The sequence below is a fragment of the Cololabis saira genome, chromosome 7, assembly GCF_033807715.1.
Source record: "Cololabis saira isolate AMF1-May2022 chromosome 7, fColSai1.1, whole genome shotgun sequence".
NCBI classification, from domain to species: Eukaryota; Metazoa; Chordata; class Actinopteri; order Beloniformes; family Belonidae; genus Cololabis; species Cololabis saira.
In genome coordinates, this window is record NC_084593.1 from 33,107,308 (window position 1) to 33,134,468 (window position 27,161).

General features: G+C 43.0%; 1 protein-coding gene across 7 annotated transcripts in view; it reads left to right on the forward strand.

Moving 5' to 3' along the window:
- Positions 1-27,161, forward strand: part of pcdh19 (protocadherin 19) — a 56,385-nt gene that overhangs the window by 20,308 nt on the left and 8,916 nt on the right. For 4 of the 7 annotated variants that reach the window (XM_061725697.1, XM_061725702.1, XM_061725699.1 and 1 more), the window contains exons 3-4: positions 9,013-9,071; positions 10,850-11,022. In XM_061725697.1, coding sequence (XP_061581681.1) covers positions 9,013-9,071; positions 10,850-11,022 — 232 coding nt within the window. Of the gene's footprint in view, positions 1-9,012; positions 9,072-10,836; positions 11,023-27,161 lie in introns of all 7 variants that reach the window. The other 3 variants (XM_061725696.1, XM_061725701.1, XM_061725698.1) reach the window with 1 other exon arrangement.

Below are 27,161 nucleotides of genomic sequence, written 5' to 3' on the forward strand. Positions count from 1 at the left end.
TCACCACCGTATTTTCCACAGAGCTCTTGTAAATTGTGTAGAGGCATGTCAGGTACTCACTCAGTCACTGCAGTTGTTTTTTTTCCCCTCTCTTTTTTTCCCCTGCTCTCCTTGACAGCGTAAATCATGTTGCATAGAATACAAAAGGGAGTTGAATTATTTGATTTTGTACAAAATGTTTCCTCTGCCTCTTTCCAGATCACAAGTAAAAGCATATTAGTTGCCTTGGGGTTAGTAAAAGGATTTCTCCACTGCAGGACATCAAAGTATATCAGTCGTGGAGACATAAATGATGAAACAACTAAAGACAAATAATATTACGTACCACAGCACTGAGACAAAGAGAGCTCTGCCAATCTGCATCAGCGCAGATAAACATCCAGCCCTGAGATATGTTCTTGGTAGATAACAGCTTAGTGTGAGTGTGTGCAACACACAGAGACACGGGCGCACAAGTACACAGAGGCAGAGCTTTGATAAGCACCAAAAATTACTACATGTTGTTTGTAGAGGCAGAACAAAAGGATTCGAGGTCTTTATTTCAAGAAATAAAGCCATGGAAAGGTGGTTGCAGGGTCTAAAATGCATGTCAATTGGATGGATTTGACTTGATAACATAGTCAAAATCAGGGGGGAAACAAGATATCTGCTCACGTGTCTGTTTGTGTGGAAGTGAGTAAATATGTGTGTGTATTAGAGAGATATGAGAAAACAGTGCATTGGCTTCCTCTCTGGGTCTATTGTCGGGGTAGGAGGAAGAGCTCCGCCGTCTGTTGCTGTTTTCGGTGACCCCATATGTCCCCCCGCAGTGAAAAACGATGTTTGCCCCCGAAAGACTGCCCTAATACAAATTAAATTAAATGAAGTCAGCACGGTTAATCCCTGCGTGTTTCAGCTGCTGAAACACCCCCACCTTCCCTGGCGAATGAGTGCATCTGGACCCCTATCCCCATCCCTGCTCTCAAGCTGCCAGACTCCCAGTCCCTGACGGAGACAACAGCCGGCCGCCCTCAGACTTTCTGCCCCGCCGCGATATGTGTGTGTGTGTGTGTGTGTGTTTGTGTGTGTATGGAAATGCATGTTCCACTGTAAATATGTGTTGCACTTTTCTCTTTCTGACTCACATGGAGTTTATTCTCTTTTGCTTGTTTTGCCTGCGCATGTTTTCAAAAAAGATGTATTTTTGTTTGCGACTGGCTTTTGCATGTTGAGCTCTTTTCTGGTTTCTGCTTGTTTTTTGTGTTGTGATTTTCCTATCCTATATTTGCAGTTAAATATAAGACACAAAGAATGCAAATGTTCACATCTCCCAGACTTTGCGATGAAAGCGATCGAGCAGCCGTGTTGGACCCGCAACTTTTGTATCCCACGCATGCCCTGATGACAGTCTGTCACATTTCTGTTAACAAGCTGGATGTGCAGATGAAGTGGTGATCTGCAAGCAGTTAATACTCTCTCCCCGTCAATCCCGGCACTGGCAGCTGTCTAGAATGACCATCCTAAATACAGGCACCAGATGTGCTTCACATTGAAGCACCGGCAAACGGGATCAAAAAAGATAACCAGGCTTCTTGAAAGGGGGTCGCCCTCGTCTTTCTATTACATGTTCTCTGGCATCGCGCCACCCCATCCGTCCCTGATCTGAGCACCAGTTTTGATTTACGTGACAGAGTTTTTAGCTGCTGCTATGCGCAGATATTGTTTTTAGAGCGTTGCAGGTTAGGAGGAACCTGGGGTACATTTGTATGCGTGTGTGTAGTCACAGTTTGCGCATTGTGGGTGTTGCAGATCTGAGCACCTGCACACATGCCCTTTGAAAAGCTCCATCACCCCTCCATCCAGCCAACGCAGCGTGTAAACATGGTTTGTTTGAGCGAGTGGCCTGGGGCTGTTGGATTAATGAGCGCTGATGAAGTTCCACTTGTATCCTAGATGCTGCCTCCCTATTTGCTGGAGTGGCTGTGATGTGGTAGTGTGTCTGGAGGCGGTGACTCATTCCCTTTACCCAGTGTCAGATTAAGGCATGTCAATAAACAGACCCACTCAATCCATCTCAGAGTGACTGCATCCGCTCACGGAGCCTCCTAGTCTGTAATGAGCTGCTGCAAATCTCCATTCAACTAAAATATCTGGAAAGATGCCTTGTCACAGTGAGCAAGCGAAGAAAAACAGGGAGGGAGGTGCAGGAGAGACAGCAGCCACACCGGTGCGAGTGGCAGCCCGCCTTAAAGTCGCTGAGAGAATTTTCTCCTGAGCCGTGTTCCGGCTCGCCGTCGAGGCCGACTACATCAGCTCTGATTCCCATTTCTTCACAGAATACGCATTAAGTTTATTAAAAATTTATCCTTTGCTTACAAATTTCAAAAGTGACTGAAACTCATGATGTTTATTCAGTCACTGCTCTCTTGTAAGCATTTAAGAGAAATGTGTTTACATAATCTGCAGTGTATCTAAGTGTTTATTTTTAAGGCCCTGCCCAGGGGAGGTAAGAGAACCTTTGGGAATATCTTTTGCTCCAATTTATCATGCCCCCCCTTCCCCAACCTCCTCTCCTCTCCTCAACACTGGCTTAATGTAGGCCACATCTGCAAAGATAAAAATGCTATCTAGTAATTCTATCAGAGAAATTAAATGGCTGCTAAAAACACACTTTCAATGCTCATTCCTGGGGGCATAACAAAATCTTCCTGGATTAGATGTTCCCCTCAGCGTTTCCGAAGTCTATTCAAAAAAATCAACACCTACCTCTCATGTGGCGCCACCCGCACATTAACGGATTTTTGGGATGAGAGGAGTGTGAAAAACTTTTCAGTTTGACATCCAAATTAAAGAAAATCCCCCAAGACTTGCCTGAAGGGGAAGTTCCCGCTATTTGAGTCTGATTGGGCTCCACAGGCTCCAAGAAAAGTAAGCCGATTTCTTTTAGGAAACAGCGTAGATAGTCAAGTTTTTCTCCCCCCCCCCATACCCTCTTTTTACTACGTTAAGCCACGAATTTTAATGACATTGAGATGCAGCAGTTTTTCTTCCTGACCTGCAGAGAGAATGAGTGTGAACACGGAACAGGTGTTAAATGAAACCCTATCCTCTCTGGAAGTACGTGGCTGGGTGAAGTAGTACATCCTCCATGCACTCTAATGGACGCTGTAATTCCCTCCTGAAAGGGCTTAAAAGCACCGGCCGTGTCTCTGCAGACAAAGACAAAACATAAACACCAACCCGGGCCGGGACGCCACACAGCCACCAACAGTTTCAAACACGTCGGGCCCGAGCGGTGATTCCCTGTAAGACAGCAGCTCTGACTTAAGCCTCTTTAGCGTCAGTCGTCTCCACTGGAATGCAGACGTCTGCAAACGGCTCCTATTATTTAAAATCTTTTCATCATTCTGAAAGGGAGGGAAATAGCTTTGACGTTGAGAAGTTCATGAATAATGAATGCTGTTTCTATCAATGTATGTATAATTAATCACATCTCGACTAACAGGACTTCTGTGGAGCCTGTAGTCCTGAGTGACACGGAGACCGGTCTGGACTATTGTCTAAGGCAGCGTCATGATCTGCACATTTCTACATGGCTGTGATTCGCTCAGTGCCTCAAACCACGGCCGCAGGTCTTTTTTTCCCTTCGTAGAACAGGATTGTTTTGGTCTGAATGGACAAATATTTGTTCAATTTCACACGGGAAGGCAAGAAAAATGAAGAGACAATGCAGGCAGGAAGTTCCGCTGTGTTTTATGTATCTGTTTCTTTGTGTTTCTGAAAAGCTGTGGCTTTGTGTGCACAGACAATACTCAATACTGGGCATGTGTGGTCAGGGACACAAGTGACCTCATAACAGCATTTGCTTCGCTGAGGTTGAGAAATGTACAAACTACAAGCTGAGAGTGAAATCTTCTGAAAAACCTCATCTCCACAGAATCACTCACTTGCATAGCGTGATTGATTTCCAAAAAGGGGGACTGGGTTTTGGGCTGAACTTGGATGATAAAGTGAAGTGATGCAGGGAATGTGGCATGTTATTTGTCACACGTGTACCCTTCTGTCATAATTGATATAATTTGAGTTTGCGAGGAAGCCGGTTGATATTATATCGTAACAAGTCTCTGTATTCATCACGCCATGCTTCTTTTAGCAGGCAGAAATAGAAAATGTAATCTCATCCACAACCGTGGCTGTGCCTCAGGCACTCTTTCACCCTTTTTACCACTGATCCTCCCTCTGGGACCGTGCCCTCTCTAAAGGAAGAGGGAAATCTATAATCTAGCAGATGGAATGGGGTCTATGGGAAATTGTATAATCAAGTCCAAGGTGTTGATGTTGGTCACCAGGGTAGAGTGCAAAAGTTGGAAGAGCTGATGGTCAGAGAACATGTCTCCTCCGTTGCACGATGAGCAAATACATAAGCCCCGCCCCAGAACAGGTGCCTTTATCGTCTGCATCTTGGTCGTGGGTGTCACGCAGACTGAATCTGAGCTGCTTAGAGGCAATGCTGCATCCAGACCCAGAGGCGAGGACATCGGGCGCCAGCATAGACGTGCGAGTCAGGGATTGTTGGAGCAGTGCTTTTGTAGCAAATAGGAAAGAGAGTGTGTGTGTGTGTGCAGGAATGTGGATGTGCTCAAGGCGGAGAGCGAAGCATTTTATTTCATAGCTGCAGTGTATAGGATGAGAGAGTAACCTGCAGACCCGCATACTGACAAACTCCTCTGCATTCACACATCCGATGGAGCTCACGGATCTGTAAACAAGCACTTTTATGCACTAACCACTTTTCATCCGTCGGTTTTTGCTTCAATTCCCTGTGCTCCCTTTCAGCATTTTCACCCATCTCTCCTCTTTTTAGCATTACCACAATCAAACCTGGTGGGATAATAAAGCCCTTTTTACTCTCTAATTGTTGCTGTTCTGTCCCGTAAGCCCTCCGGGGCCTCTTCTTCCTCATCCTCTTGTTTAGTAATGGGATATCAATAACAAGGGACATTATGTGTGATATTTCCTTCCTGGCCTGAGTGGAGTCTGGGACTCTGCTGCAGCGATGAGGGACAGCCTCCTGCTGCTCAAACCCAAAATGAAGCAACCAAATTTGATTTGACAGTCTTAATTAAATCTGTCTAGTCTGCTGTTCCGTATGTTTAAACTGTGCATCTTTAGTATGGCAGCGTGGCAGCAGAGCGTTCCTCGTCCACGAAAAAGCTCGGTCGGATTTTTGGCTCTTTTTTTTCCCCCCATCAGCCATTTGTCAAGCAGATGTCACTCAATCCAGTAATCAGTTTTTCTTCTTCTAGTTTCTCATTTCTATCTCCCCCAACTCCTTAAGCCTCCTCCTTTATTGTATTACATGCGATTTATCTCAAATGTTAATGTTGCTTAAAAGATTGATCATATGCACCGTTGTTTTCACATGATTAAGCCCCCTTTAAAATGATAAATGCCGGTCTGGGTCTTAGTATTACGCTCTCATATCAGACCATTTTGAGATGAATAAAACGCTCCTATAAATTGTTTCTTTTTTGTATTTTAAAACAGCATTTATATATTTATATATTCATATTTCTCGAGCTTGTTGTCTTTTCAAAAGCATCTAATTCAAGATCACATCCAATAAGGCAGCTGTTTTAGACCCCCCCCCCCCCCCCCCATCAGAGTGACATCTGCTGAACTTGTCGGGTGTTTACTGGTGTAACAACTGGTGTCTTCACAATCGCACCCACCACCCAGCATCCCCCACCTCCTCCGTCTAGGGCCCCCCCCCCGCCTTTCCCCTGCACAATGAATACACTTGCATCCACACTACAGAAGCAGTTGTCACGCTGGGAGGAAGGCAAATCAAATCTTACGGGAGAAACTAGGCGAGGAGATTGCTTTTCGCAGCCGCAGAGGAGCAAGTCCAGTCTCCCCGTTGCCGAGAGAGAAAGAAGGGAAGGGTGAAAAGTGGAAAGCTGCTGGGCTGCAGCAGCTGGACCGCAACCCTCTCGCAGGTCAAGTCGCACCCATTTCCTCCTATCCTCAGCGGCTCTCGCTCGGAGCTTTTTTCCCCACCTCACTCCCCACTCTTCCTGACAGTGCCTATCAGTCACCCGCGACACCAGGGACTACATTCCTCCCTCCAGGTCTCCAGATGAAACGGAACAATAATTACGGGGATAGAGTGGCTCAGCCCACCAAACTGGGGCCGCTCAAATCACAACAACACATTTCCCAACCTGATTAAGTAGCCATTTGTGGCATCTTTGCTGTAGTTAAGCAGTCCTCATCCTCTTGCCTGAAACTTGACCTCCCAGCAAGATATATTGACATGCCCTCCAGTTTGAGGTCGGTCAGAAATGTGGGGGGAGGACATTACATTTCTTTACAGGAAGCCCGGGCTAATGCATCCGATTCTTCCTCAGAATATTCAGCCTGTCGTGACTCATCAATGCCCAAGGTTATGCTCTAACACAATGATTTCTTGCTTATTTCCTCTGACAATTTGATAAACAAAGAAAATAAACCACATCCTCTGATTATTAACGATGAACTGCAGTTCAGAAGAGCAGACATGCCAGAGATGCTGGTTGCATGTGTGGAGGGAGCCTGTTTCCAAGGCACTGGCTGCGGCGCCATCGCTGGTGGTCTCCATGCAAAAAGCACTGAGAGAATATTGAAAACCGAGCTCCATTTCTGGACAGAAATAAGCTGAGAGCAGGGGGCATGCTGCCTGCTTCTCCAGGCTGTTCTCGCCCAGAACATGCCAATGAAACCAATTACAGACTGCAGCCAGAGTGACATTCACACGGAATTTTCTATCTGTTCTTTTAAATGAAGTTTTCCTCGTGTTACTCATGCTTTGCATTTTCATTAGTCTCTAGGTGGATGTGCAGCCTCTGTGGCAGATGAGGGGGTTTAATTCATGTGTGCGGGGTTCAGTTGCATATAAAAAACATCTTTCTGTATGATAAAAACAACTATCTATACAGTGGTATCCGTAACTGACCTGTAGCTGTGCACTGTCCTGCTAGGGGAGACATTGTTTGCACCAATCTGGTCCATTTGAAAAATGTGTGTTGATTTCTAAAAGAAGGAAATACGTCTGTAGATCTTTAATTAATGATTAGTTTGACTTGCAGTATGTTGCGACTGCTGTTACCTTTGATATTTAATGGAGTCGCGCTGAATGTGAACAAAAGAAGTCAGGGGTAATACAAAAGAACAAAAGCCGTCTCCTCCAAATTATGGGATAATAATAAAATGTTAATTAAATTCATTTTCATGACTTATCCTCTGTATAGCACCAAATAAAAGCTTCATTAGGGGTAGATGTAAAAAGGGGAAGAAATGATGCTAACCTTCAGCTCAAACTCTTCGTCATAATTTAACAAACCCCTAATCAGAGCACAGTGCAGCGTCTTATCACGATACATATCCGGCAAAATAATGAGCAGTAAAGTAGGTGAGCCCACCGACAACAGCTAATCTGATGATTTAAGGTAGACATGTGCACATTTGAGAATGCTGCAAGATGAATACACCTCTGATACAAACAGTAGATAAATTCATTAAAATCTTCACAACCCATGGAGACGCAGCTGGTATCAGCTTCAGTCAAGGAATAATGCTGTTAACCGCTTTGTGTTATTGTTATTCTTGGCATCAGCTCTAAAAAAGAACATGCAGTTGGCGCTGTGAAGAAGCTCCTATATATTTATAACTGCAAGCAGGTCATGGGAGCAGAGATTTAAGCTTATTTACCCACTTATGTCTTTATTCATTTATTTAAAAAGACATCAAGGAGATTGGGACTTCAGTGCTGCTTAAATTCCTCTGCATTGTGGTTTCACTTGCATGAACAGTCTAAATAAGCTCAAAAGAAATTCAACCACATCAAGATCTAATAATGCGAGTGTTTGCATAGTCGCACACTATGCTTTCATCCACATGTTTGGTCACTAGTGTAATACTGCGCAGGCCTCGGTAACGTGCCAGTGTCCAACGTGCAGTCTCCCCCATCATCAGCAACTGTTTTCCAACAACAACATTAACTTTTTGTATCATCAGGGTGAGTTTTTTTATCAATAGGGCCGGATATCGCTGCACTAGGCTTGTTTTGGAAGTCAGCCATCGTCTAGCGGGATACCGTGCAATCTAAGGGAAAGACTTGCACTTTCAAGCTGCAGAAACATTTGCGTCTCACCGAGCTTTGTATGAGAAGTCGTATCTCGTCCTCTTGCTGAACTGGGAAACTCCTCCGAGAGGCTTTGACATGCTGCGGCTCGCATCAAGTGTGGGTAGATGCTCAGCAGAATGCGGAGATACCTGTTCAGTATACACAACTCCTCCGTCCACGCACCCCTTTTGTCAGACATTCTCCTATCTGATTAAATGTTGGAGGAAAAAAATGACTGAAGGATCCCTTTGAACTGCGTTCTCCGATGTGGGTCAGAGATCTATTGCATGCATGCTCTGAAAGCCTTTTCATCTGCAATTGCAGAGTTAAGATTCCCTTGGTACACTCTTAATTTCATCTGCTCTTCTTACAGTTATTTATTTAATAATTCTACATTAATGTCTTCTCAAACATGGTAAAAGTGAAGAGTTCAGAGAATGGAAGGGGGGGAAACTTTTCTTCTTCCGCTGTCTGCATGATAGTCTGTCCTCACTAATGACTCCTTCTTAAAGACAGCGGGCCAGTCGGCGGTGTAGGGAGGGGGCACGGGAGAGAGGAGAGGCTGTGCTCACTGCAGCACTCCCTTCAGCTCTCAAATCCCAGCCAGTTTCCCTGTGCGTATGTGTGTGCGTGTGTGTGTGTGTGAGCTTTGAAAGAGAACAGGACTCAGCCCTTTGAAAGCTGAGGCTGCTCACCGGGGCCTTTGTGTAAAATAACATTTCTACTGAAAGCCAATTACTGGTAACATTATTTTGGTTGCTTCCATTATTAAAAGTGCCTCTCTCTGTTGCCCCCCTCTGTCATCCTTCCGCCACGATCCCCTGCCCCACCTGCTCCCCCCCCCGCCCCCCTTCATTGCTCTCTTACAGACGGAGAATTATTCCATTGATTCCAGTTATGTGAACAGCAGAGCCCACCTCATTAAAAGGTATGTCTTGATTATGAATTGTTACCAGCCCCTCATTACCATTGTTATCTGTAATTGTTTAATCTAATGAGTGCAGAGCCACAGTTGCTGCAGTCTGCATGTGTACCTGCATGTTTCTCATTCAGTTTAATTGAAATGGGAGGATAAGATTTTGCGATATTACGCCATGAAGCATTTAGTAGACACTTGTTGCAATAAGTTATATTTTCAGATCGTTCAATTACAACACAGATGTGGAATCTACCTGAAATAATTTGCATATTTAAAAATAAAGTGGCTCATTAGCAGAGCACGAGGCTTTTATCGTACCAAGTTATAGTTTAAAGCACCATCTCAACAATTCAGTAACGCTACGGCAGCTTTTCCACCGTTGTTTAAGGCAACAGTTTTCGAGAACAGCCAACAATGAGATTATTTTCCTCCTGTGTGGAGTGAAAAAGTGAAGGGTAAATGTTTTCATTGTGCATTGTTATTCAGCCCACCTGAACCAGGATACTTGATAGCGCTGCAGGAATTCAGCCTTGGGGCTTGTGATGGGGGTCATTTAGTGATTCCCTCCAGCCACAGAGGTTTTTTTGTAACCCCGCTTTGCTGCAGCCCTCACTTTTTTGCCTGCAGCTGTAGAACATTCCAGGGTCTCTTTTGTTTGAGGCTAAACCAGCCCTTTTGAAAACCCCTATTACAGCAGCCCCCCTTCCCCCCCAGAATAATAAATAAATAAAAGATTCTTCACATTAATGTAAACAAAGAGCATTCAAGTGTGGGCTTCTGCGGGGGAACACTACAAAGAAATTCCCTCTGGAGCCAGCGAGCCTATAGGTCTGAGACAGGTGCAATTACAGTGATAACATCAGAGAGCCGGCATTACCTCCGCTGCCGTCCTCTCTCCCGGGCCGGAGGATGTGTGGCTCCGCCTGTGGAATGCAGCTATACCCTCACCGTCCTTCACAGCCTCTTCTTCTGCCTTCACTTTGTTTGCAAACTTTTGTTTACTTCTCCCTTCCATCCTTCCTCACCTTTCTAACCTTTTATGAGTTCATCTATGAGCTCTGCACCCCCCACCCACTCCCCCATCCTCCCGCAATAGCTGGCATTCATTCCAATTTCGTGTTATTTGTAAAGCAGAATTTGTTTCAGTGGGATGGAAATCAAATGAAGGGAAATCACGCTGTTACTGTGCAGCTGTTGATTGTGCCCCTACACCCCACCCTCTTTATTGACTTTGAGCCCCAAAGAAGACAGATGCTCAGCTTGTACGCTGCCTGCACTTCCTCCATCCATCTTCCTTCCAGGAATTCCTGATTACTGCAGTATTTGTTTGATTGTAGTGAGCGAGCACCTCCTGTTCCTCCGCTGCGATGTCCTTGAAGTCTGCGCATCCGTCTGAAATGTTCCTGTCTGAAACATCCCACAGCTGTTTTTTTTTTTTTTTGTGGCTCAAAAATGTTTGCTTAATCCAAGGGAGCTGTCAAAAGAGTTACGCTTCTTTCTCGTCCAGTGGTTTCTGCAAACAGAAGCCGGAGAAGGTCCCTGCGCTTTTGAAGGGTGTGGTGTTGAACAAAAGAGAGAAAAATAAGCGAATCCTCAACTTATTTGAATACTTGGAAGTGGAGCATGTTAAAGGGCAAAGACTCCTTGGAAAACCCAAACAGGCACAGAGAAAGAGAGGCAGCTTGTCACAAAGCATTAGATGTACAGGGATGAAGGACAGCATGTGAGAGAAGGTGATGTGACAGTTAATCAACATTTCCCTTTACTCCCTTCTGGCCCCCATGTAGCACATCAACGTTCAAGGACCTGGAGGGGAACAGTCTGAAGGACAGTGGCCACGAGGAGAGCGATCAGACCGACAGCGAACACGACGTTCAGAGGGGACACTATGTTGACACGGCTGTCAATGACATGCTGAACATGACGGTCCCCCCTAATGTTTGCCAGCTGCCAGAACAAGGTAAGGAAGTCTCTGTTTGTGTGTTTTGCGCGAGGACTGAGTGTGTAAAGAGGTTCGCAGGATCCTTTCAAGTATGTTTTGTCAGCCTCGTGATAAGGCCAATATGGACTTTTGCGTGCACGGAGGTCTTTTAAGATCCATTATGCCCATTGCAGATCTCTGATGTGCAAGCATTTGTTTTGTTTTTTGTGTGTGTTCGTCTTTGATATTCTGGTCTAATGCGGGGGTTCTTTGACAGCAAGGCTACCCTTTGATACATGCTTAGGCAACTTTATTGACTGATAGCAGCCATGTCGGCTCTTGAAGCCCGGGATGACTTCAGATGTGCTTGAATGGCAGCAATTAGGTTCACGAAGGTAGAAGAAGGAAATCTACATATCTCCATGTGCCCTCATCCATTATTCAATGGGATCATTTAGAAGCGAATTAATGTTGATGTTTCATTTCTGACTCTGCATTTAAAGAGACATCGACTTTGTTGGCAGAAGTCAGTGTAAGGGTCATGTTCGTTCTTAACTACTGCCAGTCAGAGCGAGGAGGAGGAGAGTGGGTCAGTAAGAAGCAGAGAGAAGGAGGAAAACCAGGACAGAGCTGTCTGGAGAGGACCAGGTTTCCTCATCCACCTGAGGGTGTTTACGGAGCTCAAAGGAAACACCAAATGCACAGGTGCTGTGGCTTAAAAAAGAACTATGAGTCACCAAGTGTAGAAATTGCAGGCATTTTGGGATGTTTCCCATTAGCAATTAGATCCAGAGCGGAGAGGAAGCACCAGGATTTTATTTCAAAAAAGCACACTATCACTCGCCGTCTCTGAACTTTTTTATTTCCTCCACGCTCCATTTGTTTGTAGCTTGTACCAAATTCAGGTTTTCTTTTCTCAGGTAACAGAGACATAATTTTGGTTCCCTTTTACTAACGCTGCCCTAGAAAAGCTGTTGGCTTTTCTGTACACTTTTCTCTTCCTCATATAGGGGAGAATTTTAATGAGCCAGGCAAAATGAAAAGGAATCCTACTTAAGAAAAAGGCATAAAGAATGAAAATTGTGGGATTTATTTAAATTATTTAGCTATCTATTTTTATCAGTGAAGTGTGTGGGTGTGGTTGGTAAAGCAGTAATAGATATCTGTTGGCTCATTCCTGTCGGGTCCCTGGCATATTTAATCGACCAGATGCTGCACTTGGAGCGGTTTGGCTGTGCATGTTGTTTAACTGGGGAATAATAACATTAGACAACCTGCATTTTATGTTCATCAAGAACAGAGCAGTGCAAAGGCATCTGTCTTCCTGGGCAGCTGCTCTCGCTTTTTAACGACTTAGCTGAGAAATGGAGATCAAGATACACGGGGTCATGAAGAATGGTGACCACTGCAATCAAATTGTCCTGGATGTTCCCCCCCTCGGCGGCAGCCGACCATAATGAACTATGAAAAGTGAGCCGGCCGGCCGGCCGCTGGTTGCCGGCTGTAATTGCTTCGCAACCTGCTAAAATTTCTAAAAGAAAAGAAAAATGCATGCTGACAGGTCTTCAGGTGGTGGGATCTCATTATTGGAGACAATTAGAAATGATGTAAATGAAGAATATTACAAGTGAGGAGAGCTCTCTGAGGCAGTGTGTTTTTCATTAACACCACCAATGATTGTATCAGTTTCAGCCAATGAACCCATGCCTCCTGAATGTGTAATGCACAACCACGTTGCGGGTTTACTGAACAAGGGGCTGTTTCACAGTGCGCCCATCCTTTTGACCGGAACAAAACAGATGATAACAAAGTATCTGTTTGGAATTACAATGTGCTTTCTCTTTTACCGCGGTGTGCTGCAGACTCCCTTTTTGGTCCACAGTATCTTCTGTAAAGACTTACTTACTTATTAATGGTCTTTCTGGATTTAAAAAAAAATTCTCTTTTATTATTTTTCCCCATTGTGAGCCACGGCGGTCACACCGGTGTTCCTTAATGGGGACCTATTATGAAAAACATGTTTTTTCTTGCTTTTTTCTTGCTTTTTTATATAAAGTGGTCTCCCCTCAACCAAATTCTGCAGTGTCTGTACAGCCGCCCGGATGAGCCATCCAGTGTGATGTGGATCTACGAGCCGTTCAGATTCTGCTCTCATCGTCATGTAACGATGGGCGCGATTTACATCGGTTGGCCTCCGATGCGTGAAACCACGCCCACAACTAACTCCGCCGGCTGGAGCTTCCGCCATTTTTTCGTAGCGGTGTATCGCGTCATTCAGGCAGCCAATCAGCACAGTGCCTCATCATCATAGCCCCGCCCACTCAGAATCCTTCATAGATAATGGGGTTAGAGACTGGGAAGATAAAGACATGGCTCAGAGGCTGAATTTCTAATTTATTTAGCTAAAACAATCAAAAGCTTGTTTTTAAGACATTCAAGGCCTGTTTAAAATAGCTATTATATGCCATAATAGGTCCCCTTTAAATGATTGGACCGAGGATGGCACATAGAAATGTCAGGGGAAGGCCGGATCGACAGTGATGGGGCGGTGACGTACCGTTAAATGCACCTTTCCTGTTGTATCAGGGCTTTACATAAACACAGTATTTCTGTAGCGCCTCTGCAGAATACTGGCACCATCATTTCCCTCCCTCTATTTCCCTCGGAGGAAACCATCTTGAGTGCAAAGGCAGAAATAGAACAGTTGAGGTTTGTATAATAATATCAGAGGTGCAGTGGTTACGTTGATGTGATGATGTGGTTTTACTTTGAGGGCATCCATCTCAATTGACAACCATAGACACCATTCTGTTGAGTGAATGGAGACTTTCAGAAAACAAAAAGGCATGTTCGCTAAACACCCTGCTGTTTGGATGTCTTCTGGGAGCCGCTCTGCTGTTTGGGCGCCTGTCCTGCCAGCTAAAGCAGAAAACAAGTTGAGAGACTTCAATTGCCAAAGGACAACAACAATGCACAAGCTGAGGATAGAGGCGCTTAGTCTCTTCTTTCATTGTTCTATTTTCTTGTGTTGGTAAGTGCCGAGAACAAAAGGAAGCTGGAAGGGTAAGGGAGGAAGGGTTAAACTCTCGGGCTTTAACAGCGCAAATGTTTACCATTCCCAGTGCCATGTAAGGATGTTGTTTGCCCAGAAGAGAAGCCGTTACCTTCACACAAAAACCCCACCTCCCCCGTCATTTGTTGCCTTTCATGTGGGAATCTGTTTGTCGGACAACATTCAGCTGCTAACTAGCCCTTCACCACATCACAGGGGGCATTTTATCCTTTCTGAGGCGATATTCTGATATTTACCTCCTGTCCATGGGTTGTGCTTTTCTCCTCCGTGATGGGTTTTCAGCAGATGTGGACAGAGTACTCGACCCCAGTACTTGAGTAAGAGTACAAATACTACTGGTCAAAATGTACTCCGTTACAAGTAAAAGTAGCTCAGTCAAAATATTACTCGAGTAAGAGTAGAAAAGTACTTGCTTTTAAAGGTACTTAAGTATCCAAAAGTAAATGCTTTTAAATTTACTTTAAGTAAAAGTAAGAGTAAGAGTAAATTTCTTATTTTCCACATCAGTAAATTACTATATTTTTTCTAAATTAATTTAAGGATCTTTTAACTCTTGTTTCTGAGAATTAACTCTTTGAAACCAGCTGCACTGATGTGCTGCTTTTAGAACCACAATGTTATATAAAACCTGCAGAAACACCAAAAACAAATCAAATGAATGGGATCATAAGAGGACAGTAGATGAGTTTATTAACAATCATGAACTGAAACCAAATGAACCTGACAAACGCAGGCTACTTTGGCGGTATCGTTTTGAGGAGGCTTGACGTATTTCCGCTTTACGTACATCCCAGTGGAGAGCGTGCACTGTGATAGGTCTCCTCCTTTGACAAAAACAGCTTGTGTCCAATAGGATTTTAGGGAAGAAGAAAAAAGAGCTGACCTGAAAGTAACGAGTACTTTTCAGCCTTCCTAGAAATTTACTCGAGTAAAAGTAAAAATATTTGTCTTGGAAATGTATTCAAGTAAGAGTAATAAGTACCAAAGAAATCTAATACTCAAGTAAAGTACAAATCCTCTGGATATGTACTTAAGTACAGTACTCAAGTAAATTTACTCCGTTACTGTCCACCACTGGTTTTCAGCGGCGGTATTCATTGCTCCTCCAGAAACCGCGACCACGGTACCTTTCAGTCAAGTGCTTGTGGAGAGATTTTCAACTTACATCCGACTGAATAAGTCTTTGTGGAATCCCTGCCAAGAATCTCCAGAGGAAAACCTGACCTTAAATATCCTCGCCCAGTGGATTAGATTAGGGAAATATCGGAGGAGCAAATTACATTAAATCTTTTAAAATCTATAAAGGAAGGGATATCTTTAGCATGTAATGGCTCCCCCATATCTGCCAATAGAATAAAAAAAGGGATGATATCGCTGTGGCTATAGACTGAGAAGAAGAGCTATATAAAAAAGGAATTCTTCTTTATCTTTACAGGCATGACTGTGAAGTTGGGGGGATTTGGTTGAAATGTGTGACATGCTAGTTTTAACTCTGCAGAGCCATTAGTGTCAAGGGAGAAGTGAAGGAACAGACTCAGAGGGGGCTGCTGACAAAGAGAGCTTAATCTATTTTTTAGACTTTCTTTGATTGTCATAGCTCACACTGTAATTCCTCGTGGATATGGATGAGCCATGGTTTTCAAGGATTAAGATTCGTGTATTGTTAAATGGTTCGGGCTGTCTCCGCGGGAGAGAAAAGGAGAGCATCATGTCTTTACTGTGTCCGATTTGCGGCTTCAGATGTTGGTGGTCTTGCTTTTGGAGTTTTGTTTCCAGGTCAACGCACAAGTGCTCATCAAATTAAATCCATCGTTCTTGGCTTATTAGACTCAAAGGGATCCAAGACTGCTCAATTAACCGGAGCGGAAAGCAGAGCTCTTTTATTTCTGACATATTCCTTGGCCTTCACCTCTGGAGAATATCTCTCATCTCTCCGTTAGCTCCCTGTAGGTATGTGCCTGAAGCTGGAGCCCAGGAATGGAAGCCCCCTCCGTGGGCCGCAAGATTTCTCCATATTCCCTTCTTCCACGAGCAGATCCGCAGGGTTTAACTGTTCCTAATTGATTTCAGCAACCTCCCTCCCCCGTTTTTCCACCTTTCCTTTTTCTGTCTTTCTCCCGCTTCCAATCTTTCCACCCCGTCTCCAGCTGCTGACTGCCGACATCGCAACCCACATCTTCCAACTTTTTGCCAGTCAAGCACTTCCCTTCCCCTGTTGAATTAAAGAAAGAGTAAAAGGCGCCTCACATGTTCCTGCCGCAAACTTGCCCTAAATTCACCACGGAAACATTTCTAGTTTGCAGTTCTCTGATCTACTAACGAAAATGCTGACAGGTGTCAGAGTCAGGAAGGCAACAGGAACAGGGCTGTGCTGACAACACGAGGGGAGGAGAGAGATGGAGGGAGAGAGGGAGAGAGAGATTGAGAGATGAGCTCAGTCTAGTAAGCAGTCTTAGAAAGGGAAAATAAAAAGAAGAGAAGAAAAAAAAACAATCTCCGTGACAGGTAGGAGGGATTTCTTTTCTTTCTCTCACTCCAAAGTAACTGTGAGTTTGAGGATGTGACTGATTCTCAGGCAACATTTTGATTGAATTAAGCATCAAAACTCATGTTGTGACTCAGGCTGGGAACAACACATGTTGCCTTTTTGATACTTTGTGATTAGATTAACTTTTATCTCCAGACTAGAATCATCCATTTTGATTTGGATTTGCCTAATTTAATGTGGAACCGGTGGAGGTAAAATGGCTGACAGTGACAAAGCGCTCAACACGCTCCACGCTCAGACACACCAGAGATTGCTTGCTAGTAGGTGTAGCGGAGTCTGTAATGAACAACCGAGATGCTGATTTTACAGTTGAGGAAGAAGAGGGAAGTAAAATGTCATTTCAGTCTGTGTCCAACTGCCCTCATCTTTTTTTTATTGTGCTCATTGCTGAATAAAACTGGTACACCCCGAGGTGTATGCCTCTGTCATATTGAAATTACACCTAATAAAATAACGCCGAGCAGTCTGATATTGATTTAGAGTCCTGTCAAATCCGGAGAATAAATAAGAAACTTGTATTACTAGAAGAAAAATATGACTTTCTTATTTTTCCTTTTTTGATTTTTCATATCTCTCCGTGATAGAAAACTTGATGCTACTTATTTCTCTTCATATTTAACATAAAAATGCCTTATGGCCATATTTTCCGCACTTTTAAAAGAAAAAGGACAACTGTTTTATTCAAGTTCTTTCTTTTTGGTGACTTGAGCGATAAAATATGAGTAAGAACAAAATCAAATCTGACAGAGTTTTTGCAAACACTGACACACAAAAGCACAAAAGGCCTTTGTTCCCAGCTGAGACTGAAAACATATAGTAATGTTTTAATACTATAATGGCATCCCTTGAACCCTCGCTCTGCCAAAGCTCTCCTGAATATACTCAGTGTATTTAATCAGCTCAAGAGGGGACTGCTTATCTCTTTGCACTTGTCATGGATAGCGTATTGAACATATCAGAGAGAGAAATGGGAATAGTTCATTATTTTCTAGGGCTCACAATGAGCCTGATGTATCTCATTGCAGACCCTCCACTGACAGCTCATTTTCCAGACAATCCTGGCATTCAGTTCACAAGGCAGCAGGGCAAGAGAGAGACGGGGAGACGGAGAGAGCGAGAGGAAACAGAGGAGCAGACAGAAAATAGGGCTCCGGATCTCTATTGCTTATTCATGACGCCGTGCCATGCTAGGTGTGTTAATAATCTCTGCAGAAACCAAGTGAATCACAGTTGTTTGTTGAACACCTAGCCAAGATGGCCCCCAATAAGCAGCAGATGGGAAAACGGGGATCAGGATGATCTTAGGCAGAGAGAGGGAGATTAAGAACAGGTAATGTGCAGAAACCGATGGGGGCCGAAGTTGTCTTAAAGAGAGAGGAGAGAGCCTGCATTTTAAAATGTCTTAGAGTATATACACAGTATATTTGGTTTGGGTGTGTGTGTGTGTGCATGTGTTGTGTGTATGGAGGTTAATCAAAAATGGAGTGGGCAGGAGAGAGATGAGGAGAAAGATAGAGAGATAGCACGAGAGAGAAATTCTGTGGTTTGGGGGAAATGGAGTGAAATTCAAGAAGCAGAGCTGGAGCATTGTCTCCAGTCTGCTCGCCTTTTGTGGCTCTGATTGATTCTGATTCTTGTCTGAGGAACTGAGACAGCGGCCATTTTTCTAACCGCACCATTGCGTTTTTTAATTCCTTTGAGGTCACAGCTCGAACACAACCCGTTCTCGCAAGTAATACAAAGCAAAATGTGGTACAACAGCGGGTTAAAACGGGTCCATACTCCGGCTGCAGAGAAGGCAGCAGTGTGAGCGCTTAAAGGGGAAAAACAATCACTTTCTCAGTGCTTTGGAGCATTTATTTGGGTGTTTGAGTTCCCAACTAACTAAAAAGTCGAACACAACCCCTTCACTTTGTTGTTTGGCCTTGCTATGGAAATTTCTCTTTCAGTGAGCTGTTCAGATGTGCTCTCTGCCGTGACATCACAACACCAGATCAGAGCGGAACAATCCAGCATCCCCATCTTTATCTCCACCCCATTCCCATCGCGCTGCTTTCGCCGTGCGTTCAAAGTGGGGAGCATAAAGTTGTCAGAGGCATTTGAAGTTTTAGAGGGTGGAGTCAAGTGGCTGAGCCCACCCGTAAAACTGCTTGTGAACACAGCAATAAATACAGTCTTCAAAAGAAAGCTTTGGTCTTGTATCTCTGTGATACTCCGAACAAAGCGTGTCACATATTTCTTTAAAGCCTAAAGTAATTGTGTTAAATTTAAACCTTTACATCACGATTACCTCAAAACCGTGACAAAATAGAGATGACTGATGGATGTTATTGTTTCGGAGCTGCAGTGTCTGCATCAATCTACCTTAATGGGTCCGGCTACCCGTGTTGGAGCTGTGTTTATCTCCTTCACGCTGAAGTAGCGCTCTTCATATCCGACGGATAGCCAGCGCTTGCCAAGTTCAGTTGGTGTAATGTTGTTCTTATCCTTTTTTTATCCACAAATTTAAACTAATTTATATACTTCCACAACACAAAAGCTGTTTTCCTGCCATCTTGCTGGCTGACCTACTGTACACATGCATACTAACACAGCTGTAGGGTTGGATGCTTTCCACCGTTGCACAGCTGTCTGCCAAGGAACAGGGAGACATGAAATGAATAAATGCTTCAAGGATTTCTTTTGACATTTTGTACTCTTTTCATAATCATAAATCCATCACATTTTAAATTTGAATCTCACTACTTAGATGTTCAAAGCTTCGTTTAGTAGATAAAAAAAACAAAAGATGTGATCATTGGTGCATCTTCACTATGTTTCTGTGCCACCAGTCTTGTTGTGAGCATTGGACATCATTTGAATACAATTTACCCCCAAGAGGGATGATTTCACCTTCATCTGCTGTAAAGTCAATATGACCAGATGTTAACAAAGAGTCCTCTCCTTATTTACAAAGTTCTACACCACAGGGTTCTGCAGCAGTGAGCCACAGAAACAATATTTCACTAAAAGGTACTGTTGCGGATTGTAATTCATTGTGATGTTTGCACGTGTGTTCAAATTTCCCATTTACGGAGGCGCTTACAGACACTCCTCTCAAGGACAATGACAACATCACTCCAATTAAGTTAATGTTGTTTCAGCAAATGCCTATTATGTTCAGTGACAAAGCCCTTCAGGCTCCATGCTAAATTGGCAGTAACGAAGAGGAAGAAAGGCGAGAAGCGAGGAGGTCGAGGTAGGACCTTCTGACAGTTAGCTCGGGGACCGGCGTTAGTTCATCGTAACCAAGGGGTTGCTATTATAAACATGATTATAAAGTTCCCATAAGTCAATTAGAGAACGCTTGAATGTGTTGTGTTGTCAACTTTAGCTTGATTGGAGGGCTTGTATTACAGCCGTGAATCACACGACTGTTTAACTGCCTTACCGTGGTTTAAATGCGCTAATGCGGCTTCTTGGCCAGCTCTGGTGTGGACATCCTCATTCTGAACATTACGGTATTAAATTTAATGGCTGCTATATGGCTGGTGGAAAAAATATGGCACAGCCGAGGGGGTTCCATCCCCAGATGATCACCCACTGATAACTGTTTGTTCCTGGATGTAATCTATGTGCAGAGGTGGGTAGAGTAGCCAAAGATTGTACTCAAGTAAAAGTAATGTTACGTCAGAATAATATGACTCAAGTAGAAGTAAAAAGTAGTCATCCAAATAATTAATTGAGTAAAAGTAAAAAAGTACTTGGTGAAAAAACTACTGAAGTACTGAGTAACTGTTGAGTAACGTCTGATTAATTTTTTTTAACACAACCATTCAAACAGACAAAATAATCATCTTCAGGCAAATTAAATCAATAAAATAATAAAATAAATTAAAATTAATAAAAAATAGAAAATAGCTTAAATTAAATTAATCTTAAAGTAAATTCAAGTACTTTAATAAATAATAAAATAAATAAAATAACAGAATAAAATAATAAATTAAGCACAAGTAGCACAAAATTTCAAGCCTTTGTACTTTTCTTTTTTAACCAGGCAGAACTAGAACAAGCCCATGAACTCATATAGTGTGTGTTTGAGTCTGTGTATATGTGACAAAACATGCAAAAACAAACATTTTTCCCAAAGAATCACCCAGTGATGTCATGAGATTGACGCGTATGCGGATAAAAGGGATAAAAGAAAAGTAACAGCTCAACGTAGCCTAATGTAGCGGAGTAAGAGTAACAGTTTCTTCTTCACAAATCTACTCAAGTAAAAGTAAAAAGTATAGTGATTCAAAACTAATCATAATAGTACAAAATTTCCCAAAACGTACTCAAGTAAATTTAACGGAGTAAATGTAACTCGTTACTACCCACCTCTGTCTATGTGTATACATTAGCATTAGCCATTTCAAACTTTCTCCCTGAATACAAACATTGGCAAACACCAACACCAGAGCAGATCTTCTGTTGACAGTAAGCATTACTTATCACGGCCTTATTGATGAAATAGTTTGACTGTGGACAAATACCTTGTGCGGTAATCAACTCGTTGGTGTCATACTATACACATAAACTAACTGAAAGGACCTCAGTGTTTGGCTGGAGGTGGGCAGGATCGCCGCGGAACCACTGCCAAAGCAAGGCTTGTATTACAGGGATCCCAGGATATCAGACACCGGGCAGCCTGTGCTCCCTCCAGGCAGGGCAGAGTCTGGCAGCTGGCCCACAGCCCAGATAGCTATAATCAGCTCCATTACCTGTAGTACTGACGCCCATTTAGGAGCCCTCATCGTGGTGCGATGGCTGCACTGCGGGAATTAAGGATGCAGCAGAATTTAGCAAAAATACAAATAGCATGCAGCTGCACAAAACACACCTGCTGCAGACACATACAGTGTACACACAGGAGCTCATTCACAACTACACATCACACAAAAACGTGTTGTGAATGGGGAGAGATTTTCAGGGCATTATGTGCCTTGGCACGAGGCATTTGTTTTCTTTTTTTTCTCCATTTCTGTGAAAGGAAAGATTAAAAATATACTCTGCTCTGTTTAAAGGGGAAAGAATCAGCTGTCTTCCGACATTGTGTATTGTAGCCGGCAGTTTTCTGTCCAGAATACAAAGAGACATTTATCACTGCAGCTGTGCTAAGGGAGGAAAAAAGAGAGCGGCCGGGCCGGGGGGTGGGGGTGGTCTCCTGCGCAGCAGCAATGTGCACCTCTCTTTTTTTAACCCTTATTACTTCCTGTCTGTGGGAAAAATACATTTACATACATCCTTTCAAATCCACTTGAAATTTCCCACGTTTGATTTGTCTCCTTCTTTCATTTCACCGTTTACCCCGATGCGTCTGTCGTCTACATCCTGGTTTTTATCTCGGTTCTCATCACCTCGGTTCTCCCGACAACATTATTCCTCAAATAGAAAATGAAGCAGAAACACATAAAGTTATGTCATCCTCCTCAGTAGTGGCAACAAAAGGTTACTACCTTAGGCAGGTTGCTATAATATTTCCATATTTTCCTCTCCTCGCATGTAATGAGCGAGAATGATTTATTCTGTAACATTTTACAGCTATAGGATTGCAGGATTTCTCTTGCGGGCACCCGTTGTATATTGTGAAACAGGCAATGCAGAAAGTTCCTGTTGGATTTGTCGTCTGCAGAAGTTAAAAAGGTTAAAGAGAAGTCATCCAACCCATCCTTATCATTGCTATCTTTCATTCACCAATTAGTGTCAGTGTTGGCTGTGCTGTCCCCCACATGACCTTGCGGAGATGAGCTCAGTATGTTTTAATTCAGTATTTTGAGTCAGACCCACTTGTGGGAGGAACCTTATGGCTGCTAGTGACCCACATTATAAACTATTGATGAGAGACTGGGGGCAGACTAGCATGAGATCCTCCCCTACCTTTCTCTCGGCCACCTTGCCTGCATTTCGTCTCTCAACACATCTTCATACCGAAGAACCTCTGATTTCACCTTTTTCATTATCTATCCAGTGAGCTAACTTTTCAGCTCTTCCAAAACACATTCCTGCTGAATGAAGCTCTAAATTGCGGTGTACATGACCTGAACGCCGCTACTCAATCTGAATTAAGTGTGCGCCATGAGCAGGCTGTAGCTGCCTGTCTGGATTCATGTGGGAAAGGTCAGGATCTGAACTGGATCTGAACTGGAGTGGTGTTTCCACACTGTGGCGTAGCTGGCGGTGGTGCATAATCAAATTAAGTTCATCACCACTAGAAACTATTCACAAAAGCCTTTTATTTTTGCATTGCGCTGCTAATGAGATATTTCCTTTAGGCTACCATTTATCTCTCTGGGCATTAACCTAATTATCATATCACATTAGTTTATCATAAAATCAGTTGAGAGTTAAACACGTACATACTCCAGCCATGTGGAAAAATAACAATATGTTTTGACAAGTTTCAGGAGGTTTTCATGCCGTCTCCTCCATGTGTAGCTGACTGAAGGACAGAATTCAGTCAACATGTGTATTCTTCAAACCAAATCTGAAGAAGTCTTTTAAACCCCCCAGTCTTAAAAATGAGGATGAAAGCTGATGAGAGAGGTAGGCTCTTAAGTTTAATGGCAGATAGGAAAAGCTCAGCATGCCTCTTGTTAAAGATGCGCCTCTTGTGCGGTCCCTGTTGAAGATGAGGCCAGAGTACTTGGAGAGGACAGGGAGGAGACTGTAGTCACGCAGCCCCCGCGTACCGCCTGCATCATCTCTGAGATCTGCAGTGGGGCTTTCAGGCTCCTCTCTGTGCCCTCCTGTTCTCCGTCTGTATTCAGCTCATATCAGCTTCAGAAAATACTGCAAATAAAGGGCGCAAATCAGGTTGTGACTCTTTATTCAACAGTGCTCACAGGCCCTGCCATCTCTTCCACCTCCCCCACTGCTCCCTACATAACTTTAACTAGCTTGGATTTGCAACTGAATGTCAAGCGTGGTGTTTGCCTTCACTACAGGGCAGGTTGTTCCTCGGCTGTCTCTTGAGGAAAAAGAGCTCAAGGATCGAGAAGAGCAAGGGAATTGGATCTTTGACACCTGTCACTTCCAGTCTGCTGCACCTTGCTCCCTCGCCACACATAAGGACTTTTCATGTCACAGCTCAGCATGCTCTCATGAGTGGGCACAGGACCTGAGAAATCCAATTACAACAACTTGGTCAGACCGCAGCCGCCATCCTTATGCATGCCACAGTCATGTTCCTCAAATCAGAAAGAGATGTGCCTGTTAGTTCCCTCTCCTTTCTTCATGCCGGGGCTCCCACCTCCATTTTAATCTGTTTGTCTCACGGTACAAGGTACAGCTTTTGTTCCTGGACTCCCCTCTCCACTGGCAATCCTCGATATAGTGCGGCGCTGGCTAGTGGGTGGCTAATGCTGCTCACATCGGTTCTGACTGTGTTATATTAAGTGGTATCACGGCACAGACCTCACTGTGGTGGATAATGAAGAACCTGGCGGAGAATCAGAGTGCCTCCCAGTTGCCAAACAGATTGGTCTTTGTGACAGGGCAATAGGAAGTGTGTTAGAAAGTGTTAGACCCACCCAGATGGTGTAAATCTAATGCATCTGCACACGCTGGGGGACGATGGGAAGGGGAAGGGGAAGGGGGGGTGGGTGTTTTTTCTTATTTCTTTTATCTGCCTCTCATCCCTAAGTGACGTTGTCTGTGTTGTTCAGTGGGAAGCAAGCGGATTGCTTTTTCAAGCCCATGATCTGTTTCCCAAGATGGCCCGTTTCCCCTGACTGCATACTGAGTTATATCTGTCCATCATTCTACATGCTATCACACTCACCAAGCTGCACTGGCCTATTTCCAAAGGTTCTTACACAAAAGAGACAAACTGAGTTTTTTAACTTTATTTTTTTATAAAAGGAGGAAAAAAGTGCAAAAAAAATAAAGGCACGGAAGAAGGAAGAAGGCACCCTCTTGGTGATTTAGTGGCAAGATAAAAAGGAATATAAAACACACAGTCCTGGCTTACATAAAATGAACATGACTGAATGAGAAGGCGCATTATATTAATTATGTAAGGCCACATTTTTGAAGCAAAGCTCACAGCGGGAGAGGATTCCTTAGATATTAGTGTGCTGCATAGTGTGTCATCCCCTGTTGTTTGGACAAGGTGACAAGTGCTGAAGTGTTGCGTTTAATTTTGATGGCTTAGCAAAATGGCATTAAAAAGAGAGCAGATTTGTTTCTGTCAGACCAGCATGTAAGAATGTAGAGGTATCTTTATCAGGAATGTTCATTGACTATTAATGATAATCGTGTACACTGATCCGAAGACTTATATTTCACCAAAAATGTGTTGTGTGTTTCTTTATTGACGTATAACTTTCAAATTATGGAAATATTTTCAGAGGCAGCACTGTCACACTGATCAGAGGAAGTGACTTTAGCCAATGACCATAATGGCTTCAGATAAAAATGAATGCACGTACCAATGCATGGGAGGAGTTATGTTTTTGTAATATCAATCTGCTGGAGTCAGTGATGATGAGAAGCCTACTGGTAATCAGTGGTAATGCCTTAAAGATGCTTCTACTGTATATCAACTGCGCATCAGCAGAGGGGTTCGTCGATTGTTTATGTAATTTATAGGAAAACGTTTTACTACATCAGTGACATTTACAATTCTCTCTATTGAGCTAAATTCAGCATAAACAGTTCAATTTGTAAATGGTCAGTTTTATTTAAGAATAGTAAAGTGTCTTTAAAATCTCTTAAAAATAAAATATGGTGACCTCAGTTTTTTGTTTGTTTTATTTTTCCTCATAAAGTATCCTGCAAAAAATCTTAGGTGCCCCGAGTCTTGGTAACAGGTTGATTGGTTTGGTCATTATTGGCAACTTCTTAATACATTTTCAATTCATTTTAATTCAGTTTTGTTTATATACAGCCAAATTACGACAAATGTAATCTCAAAGCACTGCAAGAATATAGTTCAACTGATTCCACATTAGTCCACTTAATACAAAGACAATTAGAAAACACTTGTCTAACTCAGGAAACCAACCGATTGTACCAGGACTATTTTTTGGATACAGGCCCCCGTCCTCAAGCACCAGGCGACTGTAGAAAGAAAAAACAAACACAACAAAAGCCTCCCCTTCAACAGGAAGAAACCTCAGGCTCAGGAAGGGTGGCCATCCGCCTCGCCGGGTTTTTAATGATCAGCCATAGACGATCCCATCAGTCAGCTCAAAATAGTATGTGTGCAAAATAAAATCACACAATGTTCAGAACAAAATTATTCTACAAGCAAAACTAAGTGTTTAGTGTGATCTCCCTAAAAGCCAAGCACAGACGGAGCTATTTTCAAGTAGACGATTGCATACTGTAGAGATGATGTTAATCATGATTTAGATTTAAGAAAGCCAACAGATGAGGGTTCAGCAGATGAAGCTTCCTGGATTTTCAGTTTGTGTCTTAGAGGACCACAGAGGAACCTTTACAGTTTGTTTGCTTTGAGGCAGCCAGGCGAGCAGTTTGTGTGGCTGACGTGGTGAAATGGGCAGATCACCAGCATGCCAACACTTTTCTGTTATGCATCTTGAGAGCTCACAACAGTCTGTTGTTGTTGTGGACTCAGAAAGTCTGAGAAGAGTTTAATTGAAGCTCGCGATAGCAGGGGCAGTTAGGATGTTCAGAACCTACAAATCTGGCATTTGCTGGGCACAGATCTCATCACATCATTGTTCAGCACAAGCGTCATAACTTGAAGTTAATTGGTGTAATCAGTTGCATTCATATGTATAGATTTTATTCTCTGAAAAACAACAATGTACATTTGAAGAAGTTAAACTCTTTGAATAACATACTGTGTTTATTGTCTATCACTTACTAACGTAACCAATAAGGAGCAGTAAACAGTCTTGAACAATTGTGCAATATTACTATGAACCTTTTCACTGAAAATGCTCACCCACGCAAACAAATTTAGAGTTCTGTCCAATTTGCTTTCAGATATGTTTAATAGATTCCACCCTGCAAGATTCCCCAACAAATGCATCATTTAATTGGAAATATATCCCCCAAAAATCAAATGTTTTGCACAAGGTGAGCTCAAGTTTCAGTTTAATTTGCACTATAATTGCATCCTTTTTCATCTTCTATCTTTCATATCCAAAATAATTGTCTGTTTAAAATACTTGAAACTCAAAGATGAGTTTTCTCCTGTGAATTTCATCACTGAATTACATCCCTGATTAGTTTTTCTCCCCAATGTTATATATGGCCATACAATTATCTAATTTACTACAGTAAGTTATTAAGATGATTTCTTGTTCTAGTGAAAGTGATATAGTGGGAATCATTATTGTTGCAAGGAGGAGTGCAAGTTCTTTTACCATTCATGGATATTAGATTCATATAGCAAAATTCTAACCAAAACACTCTTAATGATCCTCCCCACATCATGTGAAATAAGCAGCAAAAAAATGTCTATTCATTCTCCAAAATCAATTAATCATTGGATTATGATCATTTGTGCAAATGTGACTTAAAATATGTCCAGTGTTTTTGTCCAAGTATTTTTTTTCTTTT